Source organism: Drosophila biarmipes, chromosome 3L (genome assembly GCF_025231255.1).
Source record: "Drosophila biarmipes strain raj3 chromosome 3L, RU_DBia_V1.1, whole genome shotgun sequence".
In the NCBI taxonomy this organism is placed as follows: Eukaryota; Metazoa; Arthropoda; class Insecta; order Diptera; family Drosophilidae; genus Drosophila; species Drosophila biarmipes.
In genome coordinates this window covers 7,330,713-7,339,507 of record NC_066613.1, presented here as the reverse complement: position 1 = coordinate 7,339,507, position 8,795 = coordinate 7,330,713, and the positions used below count along the sequence as shown (strand labels likewise).

The window sequence follows — 8,795 nt, the reverse complement described above, 5'->3', positions numbered from 1 at the left end:
CCACACAGACACAAAGCGACTCGCAGACAGAGAGCAGACTTCATTTGTGCACGGGTTCAGTTATCGGGTTTATTATTATGGTACTGATGACCATCTCATCCGCGTGTATGATTATGATTAAACTACCTCAAACAAAAGATTTGATTTGGGTTCATATGGTCAACAAATCGAAAACGCAGAATATTGATTAAATGTGGTAATAATTTATTCAGATAGAGCCGCTGAAACCAGAGCTTATTCTATTAAAATTTGTATTCTTTAATTTGTTTATAAACCAAAAAAAATGTTTGACTTTTTGCGCATTTCAGTATTACATTTTTAGACTTACCCACACTCCCACGTATCAAAAGGAAACACTTTTAAAGATTTCAATTTTTGAAATAAATTTGTTTATTATTGTTGCTTGACTTCATATTGTTTTGTTTCTTTTTTTGACTTCATTAAGTCTACTTTCCGTCTCTCACCGTTCGCTTGTTCAGTTAGTTTTGCGATTATTTAAAATAAATTTCCACTTACACACTAAATAATGGGCCATGTTCATTTAAACGAAAATTGTCAATTGAGAAATACGTTTTCACATATTTGTCTGCCTCGGTATAATATTTCGTATATGGTAATGTATACATAGAAATCGACATTAATTTGCATAAGTGGCATTTAGGAACACAAAATCTTATAAAGTATTTTATTCATATTTATCGGTAATCTGTCACTTTTTCTGCTGGTCTAACATCGTTGCAATTGTTTTTAGGCGAGTAATCGGGAATGAAATGTGTTTAAAAACGAGTAAAGGTGACTTGAAATGTTCAAACTTTAAAAGGTAATATTTGGTTTTTCGTCTTGTGAATCCTATAAAATGGAGATTTAAAATTGGGTTTAATTGGTTTTAAGTGAAATTTTATTTCGAGTGGTAATTTATTACCACTGGATGTTCTTGCTTATTAATTTATCTAAATCTTTTGCGAGTAACTTTTCATTATTTTGGTTTTGCAGGGAATTTTCGACGGCTTCTGTACAAAACTAAGACTAAACGAAATTTGAAATATAGTACATCGTTTTGCAGCTTGTCCAGTGTGTAGTTTATAATTATAATGCTTAGTAAGTATTTATTAGTAGTATCTCAATTGATTTAGGCCATTTGCTTTGCTGTTGATTTTGTGTTTTTAGTTTTTTAATAAATTCATCTGGGATCAATGTTTGTTGTATTTAGTTCATGAAACTTCTTATTTATTGTATACATTTATATAGGTATTTATATATGTACATTTCGCAGGCAGACATGCGAAAATATTATTTATTCGTGTATGCTGTATTTGTTGTTTGCAGAACGGAAAAAATGTAAAATAATAATCATGAGCCCATCCCGATTATGGCTGCCGATTCCGCCCCCTTCAATCAATACACTTCTTTTGTTCTTATTTGCTCTTTTGTTGTTTTAATGGCAAGCCATTAAATAATTTCATTAAATGCTTTGTATGGCCGCGAACAACATTTCAGTTTCAGCAAAAAAGCCTGAAAGTATGCTCGATTGATTGTTTGTTCTGTGTTATTTTCCTTGTTCTGACAGTTTCCTTAACCAATTGATGCGGATTCGGATGTAGCAGCGGACAAGCAATCAAATAAAAAACGTAAGTTCGCAAATAGTAAATACACTCTTGGAATTAATATCAAGGGTGTATCGAGGAAGGAAATATGCATTGAAGTAGGGGATATAAGATAGTCCATCTAAAATATTATGAAGTAAATTAAACGGTAAAAATATCATGTGAACTTTTTCTGTAAGTCTAAAACCAATATTTATTTTTAGTGAAATTACGATGTTCATTTTTAATAAAAAAGCGCGTTCAAAGGGGGAAGTGGTGAAAAAACGTTTTAATTTGAAAAGGAAATAATGGAAAAGTCGCTGTAAATTGTAATTGCTTTGCAGGCATTCCTATAAATCGCCTAGCCAAGCCGGCTTTTTACGCGGAATCCTACCGATGTTATTTAAATGAAAAAATACGAAACCATTAAGCCCGAAACTGCGCCGCGTTTTATTCATATTTTCCCATCGGGTTTCGCCTGGGAGCTTAATTGTTATCAACGGCAGCTTCATCGGGCGGCCGGCTCATCATTATCGCATTTTCAGGGCGACTACATAAGCGGGTGGTCGTGTGGGGGGTGTGATTTACTATAATTTTATTTTCAATTCGTTGAGTGTCAGCTATTAATATTATTATTACGCGTATTTATTTTCTCTCTGAGTGTGTGTTTTCATCGCACTTATTATTATGACTTTTTATTGTTTGCTGCATTTTTCACGCGCTCTGTGGGTGCGAATTTTCGCTCTGTTCCTGCTCCTTTTGCATGTTTACCAATGGCATTGTTTGATGTTTATCGTACAATTTCCTTACATGCTAATTAATTTTCCTGGCTATCTGATGATGTCGGGAGGGCGGGGTGGAGAGGCTGGGAAAGTGGAAAATGATTGGGATTTTTCATCGTTTTGTTTGCTTCTCACACATTTATTTTCGTTCAACATGGTTTTTCTTATATTTGTCGTAGCTATGTAGTATTAAATAAATTAAAGATCGTAATATATTTATAATTATGTACAGGCCCTTATGCAAAACCGCTTTGTCTTTTTTACAATAGTTTTTAAATAATTGAAATCTCATATAGTGTTTATCTCCTCCGGCTCTATTTACAGGGTTATCAATTTTAATTTACTTGAAGAACTAAAAGTATCAGTCTGTTTGAACCATCCCAAAAAGTATGCTAACTGCCTGCCACGCTCTACATTTATAGTTTATGTTTAGTTAGGGTTTTCCTTTAATTTTTATAAATTCACTGGTTGCGCAGTCTGTCTCCTGCTGTATTTTTTTCCTAACCCCTAGACTAACCCTGTTACGCCCACAGGTTCTTCTGCTGATCCTGGTCCTCGTCCTCGTCGTCGTTCAGGCTCAAGTTGGACTCGTAGTGGGTGAGCTCGGGCTGCCGGCTGTTGTTGCTGCTGCTGCTCATGGTGACGCTGCTCTGGGTGCCGCTCTCCAGCAGGTTGACCCCTATGCCCCCGCCGCCGCCGCAGGAGCAGAGCAGGTCCTCGTCGCCGATGCAGTTGCAGGACTTTTTGCAGTTGTACTGGGCTCCGCCCGGGGCCACGAAGTTCGAGCTGAAGCTGGAGGGCAGCCCCGAGGCGGGACCCTTCACCCCCTGACCCCGCTTGCCGGTGCCCAGGGTGACGCACTCGCAGTTGGCATTACTGCGGATCTGCTGCTTGGCATAGTCCACACTGTCGTAGGCCGGGGCCGTACTGGGCAGGTAGCTGGGCACCGCGTACTCGTGCTGGCTCCTGCGATTGGCCTGGTGGCCGTGGTGGTGCTGGTGCTCCAGGGTCTTGGCCATGCCACTCAGGTCCCGCTGCTGCTTCTTGGACAGCTGGTTCATCGTGTTGAACTTGCAGGCGGCCGCGGCGGCGGATGCGGAAGTGGGTATGGGCTTGTATCCCCGGCTGGCGGCCCCAACTCCTCCTCCCGTGGCCCCGCACTCGTTGATGGTGGCGTAGTTGTTGCTGCCACAGTCCGCGTAGCGGGCACTGGGGGCAGGAATTACCCCACCATTTCCCGCCTGGTACTCATGGCTCGTGGCGTACATGTTCACCGAGGTGGTTCTGGCCGAGAGGCAGCCGGACACCACCCTCTTGTTGTTGTTGCCCCGACCGTTCGGCAGGGGCAGGGCCAGGCGCAGCTTCTGCCAGAACTTCTTGTCGTCCCACTCGATGCAGGTGCTCGTCCGCAGGTAGTGCCGCATGTCCATGTCGATGTCCCGCTGGGGCAGGTCGCCGTACAGGATGAAGACCACCCGCTTCCTGCGCTTCACCAGTTCGTGCAGGGCGCTCTTGTACTCGAAGCGGCTCCACTCGTTGTACAGGAAGTTCTTGGACAGCACCAGGACGAACTGCTTGGCGCTCTCGGCGGCCTCTATCAGGGCGTCCGTGATGTAGGCGTTGATGTTCACGTCCCTGTAGTGCAGGCACAGCCGGTAGCCGATGTCGTTCTCCAGGGTCTGGGCCAGGATCTGGTTGACGAAGTGCTCGTCCTGCAGGCTGTACGCGAAGTAGGCGTCGTTGGGCCGCTCCTTGTCCAGCTGGTCCACGAAGCGGGGCGACTTGTAGCAGAAGTTCATCAGGCAGCTGGTGGAGTTGGCCCACATTTTCAGCTCGTGGCGGTAGCAGAAGAGGCCGAAGATCAGGCCGAAGAAGGCCACGAAGGCGCAGGTGGCCACCAGGAGCAGGGGCAGCAGGCCCTCGATCTCGTTGGTGTGCATGTAGTGGGCCACTCCGTCCCGCAGGGTGCACTTGGTGCCGTTCTTCTCCCGCAGCACACTGGTGGCATTGTTGTAGATGCAGCTCACCCGAGAGGCGTCGATGATCTTCTCGGAGCTCTGGCCCAGGTAGTTGCGGAACCGCGCCAGGTAGCCGCACTCGCAGCTCCACTGGTTGTCCGCCAGGCTGATCTCCACCAGGTAGGGATTGGCGCTCAGCTGCCAGACCTCAAAGTGCATCAGGCGGTTGCCGTCCAGTCGCAGCACCTCCAGCTTTCTCAGCATCTGGAAGCTGCCGTTGGCTATGCTGGCTATCTTGTTGGACTGCAGGTAGAGCTCGCGCAGGTTCTCCAGGTTGTGGAACTCGTTGCCCTCCAGGCTGACTATGTGGTTGTCCTCCAAGTGCAGGATCAACAGGCGCTTGAGGCCGCTGAAGGTGGTGTTGTAAATGTGGGCCACGTTGGAGTTGTTGGCATAGAGCACGGCCAGGTTCTTGCGGCCCAGGAACGAGTGTCCCGCCAGCTCCACAAAGTTATTTCCATCTATGTACAACTCGGTGGTGTCCATGGGCACTCGTCGCGGCATCTCGGAGTAGGCGGCTCCCGAGCACTCCACGATGTTGGTGGACCACGTCTGGTCGTGGAAGCAGGTGCAGTTGGTGGGGCAGGTCATCTCGCAGTCGCAGGCGTCGAACTCACAGCAGTGGCAGACGGCGAAGCAGTGGGTCTTGTAGGTGCACAGAAAGTGCTTGGGCTCGGCTTCTATCAGGGGAAGGTAAGCCCGTTCCCTGTTGTTCAGCAGCTTGCAGTAAATGGTCTCCAGGTCCATTATCCTGGGGTACTGACGCGATGTTATGTGGTTGATCTTCTGCAGCCAATCGATGTTGCAGTCGCAGGTAAAGGGATTTCCTCCGATATAGAACTCTGGCAGTGCCCGATGCTCCCAAACTGGCAGAATCCTCAGGGACTTTATGTCCAGGGTGGTTATCTGGTTGGCATACAGATCCACCCTCGTCAGGTTGGTCTTGTGCATGAAGGTATCTGGATCTACTGTGGTTATCAGGTTGTCGTTCAGGAACAGCAGTTCTATGGAGTTCGGAATGGAGTTGGGTCCAATGCGCTGCAGCTGGTTGAAGCTCACATCCAGGGTTTGCAGTTTCAGTTCGGCATCCAGACCAAATCGGTTGGACAGGACGCTCAGGCGGTTCTTGTGCAGATCCAGCCACTGCAGGGTGGAGGGAACGTGGCCGTAGTCGAAGGATTCCAGGCGATTGTCGGAGATGTTCAGCCAGAGCAGGGAGGGCATGTTGCTGAACAGTCCATTGATGTCACTCAACTCATTGCCATCCAGTCGAACAGCCTGGATACTGGAGGTCATCTCGAAGGCTCCTGGTTCCACCACCGCAATGCGGTTTCTGGCCAGATTCAGGATCTGCAGACTGGGTAGGTCCTTGAAGGTGTTCATGGTGATGTTCTCCAGATAGTTGCCAATCAGGCGCAGGCCGTAGAGATTTCCGAGACCCTTGAAGGCACTGTCCTCCATCACGGTAATCATGTTCTCGCCCAGATCCACGGTCCGCAGATGCCGCATGTTCCTGAGGGCCAGCGGCACGGTCTTCAGCTGATTGCCATTCAAATTGAGGTCCTGCAGGGCACTGCAGTTCCGGAAGGCATCCGGATGCACGCCAATCAGGGCATTGTTGTCCAGCGAGAGCAGCGAGAGCACATACAGTCCGTTCAGGGCATATGCATCCAGGTACTTCAGTTTGTTGTGGGACAGCAGCAGCGTGTGGAGGTTGTTCATGGGGGCAAAGGTGTCGGCGGCTATGTTCTCCAGCTGGTTGTGGCGCAGATTCAGAATCTGCAGGGTGTACAGGTCACTGAAGATCTCAGGCTCCAGCTTGGTCAGCTTGTTGTGGGACAGGTTGAGCAGCACCAGTCGGATCAGGCCCACGAACGTGTTCTTGTCTATCCACGTGGAGGTTATCTGGTTCATCGAGAGGTCCAGGGCCTGCAGCTGGTCGAGATTCGAGAAGAGCTGCGGGTTCAGCACACTTATGGAATTGTTCTGCAGGTACACCTCCTGGATAATCTTGGCCTGCTCGGCAAAGAGCTCCGTGGGCAGGGCCACAATTTTGTTGGAGCTCAGGTTGAGCACCTGCAGGTTCTTCAGTCCACTGAGAGCCTTGTCGGCTATCATGGAGATGCCATTGTTGTTCACCGACAGGACTCGCAGCCTCCTCAGAGTGCCAAAACCGTTGGCGGGCAGCACCACGAAGTCGTTGTGGCTGACATCCAGGTACTCCAGGTCCAGGGAGCAGCTGGCACTGCTGGACTTCCTGCCCGACTCGGTGGTGGAGGAGGACTCGGTGGAGACGGTGCCAGGAGCACTGGCTGGCTCCTTGCTGCGGTCCCGGAAGCCCAGCTCGTTGACATCCTGCAGGCGGTTCTCGCTCATGTTCAGGGCCGACAGCTCGGACAGGGTGCAGAAAATGTTGTCCGGCAGCGACCAGATGTTGTTCGAACTGAGGTCCAGTCGCTCCAGTCTGCGGGTCACGAGGAAGGCGTCCGCCTCTATCTCGAAGTTCAGGGCGGGCCACAGGATGTTGTGGGTCCGCAGGGTCAGGTTGCGGAGCTGCTCCAGGCCATCGAGGACCTGGCGGCCCAGGCGACCCAGCTTGCAGTACTGGATGGACAGCTGCTGGAGCCGGGCCAAGTGGGCGAAGGACTGGGCCTCCAGGCGGCTCTTGGCCATGATCTCGTCGTTGCACAGGATGTGCAGGGCCACCGTGTGCTCCGCGGGGATCACGCTGAAGTTGGTGGTGTCGAACTCGCTGTTCACGGTCCGCAGGTTGCAGGTGAGGGCTATTTCCGGCTGGTCCAGACCCGCGGCCGGCATGAAGTGGCAGTCGTCGGGGGCGTCGTACAGCGAGGGGTCGCCCGCGGCGCCCGAGGTCAGGGGTCGCAGGGTCCTCGCCGGGACCGGGGGCTGCATCAGCTGCGAGTTGGAGACCCCGGCCTCGCCCATTATCGCGTTCGAGTGCGACAACTGCTGGTGCTTGCTGGACAGCGACTCCGTGGTGTGCTGATCCTGGGCCAGGACCAGGGGCAGCAGGAGCAGCAAGTGGTAGATCATTGTGGCGATTATCTCGGATGGAGTCACCAGAAAAGGGGTTCTTTCGCGGGGGGCGGGGGACAGATGTTGGGAGAAACGAAAAGAAAATCAATTCCACTGGCTGGCCAAAGAAAAGTCTGCGCACATATTCGGCATATCCGGCTTCTGTGCTGCCTCTACTTCAAGCCAGATTTTCCTTTTCCCCACCGAATTCTTTAGTTAATTATGCTCTCCGTGCGTTCTTCTCTCTTACAACCGGCACATTTTGGTTTTTATATTCGAATTTTTCTACTCGTTTGGGGTTTCAATTTCCCGCTTTTCGCTTCTCGAGGCTTTTTGTTTATTACACGTCGCGTCGTAGGAACCTTTGATGAATTTCAATTTAGCTGCGGGCGCGAATTCTATTATCACTTTTCCAACAATACTCGACTGAACCCACTTTTCCACGGCATGTGTGTGCGGGTGTTTGTGTGTGGGAGACTGAGTGGTGCAGCGTCGGTTTTCCGGCTCGTAATGTGGCGCGCACGTTGGCTGATTTTCGACTGACTGCCGCAGCGTGCGCAACCTCTCTTTTAAATGGAGAGTCGGCCACGAACTCGAACCCCGAAAATCCGAACGGCCGAGGGCGAGCCGAGCGGCGCTGGAAAAGCGCCGAGGAGCAGCCGACAGGCTCTGCACGGGCGGGAAATTCTCGGAGCACTCGCAGAGCGTGACCAAAGGGAAATTCGCTCTGCCTCGGGTCGGATGCTGGAAAATGTTTTCTTTCTCTCCGCCTAATCGCATCAAACAGCTGGCGTTCGTCGTATTTTTCTTGCCTTTTCGTATTTTGTATCTCGTATCTCGCATATCCTTTATTTTTTTTGCCGCCGATTCGAGATAGATCCCCGCACCCCCGCCGCCTGCCGGCGACTTCGGCGCTGTCTCTGTTTTGATAATGAAAATATATGATGTGCATGGGCCAGCGCCAATCTTCATACCAACGTAATTTATTTTTATGCCATGTGTCTGTGTGTCTGTGAGTCCGTGTGTGCGTCGGAGGTCCTTTGCTGTTTTCGCTCCTGTGCCGGGGCCCATATAAAAATAATAATTCCTCACATTCCATTAAATTACAATAATAATTTTAATTAAACTGTTTTGTTTGCGGCTCATGTAGCAATTCCTGTGGTTTCATGACTTCTTTTCGCCCGCCAAAGCACAAAAAACTGTCTTCTTCATCAGGTTAATGGTAATGATTATGGGGCAGCATTAGGGGGTTTGTTTGGGCGCTGCATGTGCGGGGATTTGGGATCAGGACCTCCCTTTGAAGCCTAACCTATTTATGGAAGGTCCTTGCTAGACTCGATTAGGTTATACCAGGAGGTATATGGCTGCTTGGGCAC

At 49.6% G+C, this 8,795-nt stretch overlaps 1 protein-coding gene across 1 annotated transcript; it reads right to left on the bottom strand.

The window, feature by feature from the left end:
* Positions 1-366: 366 nt before the first annotated feature.
* On the bottom strand, positions 367-7,946 carry LOC108030613 (toll-like receptor 6). The gene has a single exon (XM_017103607.3). It carries the CDS (start codon positions 7,435-7,437, stop codon positions 2,887-2,889), a length of 4,551 nt encoding a protein of 1,516 aa, XP_016959096.3. The 5' UTR covers positions 7,438-7,946; the 3' UTR covers positions 367-2,886.
* Between the last annotated feature and the right edge of the window lie 849 nt (positions 7,947-8,795).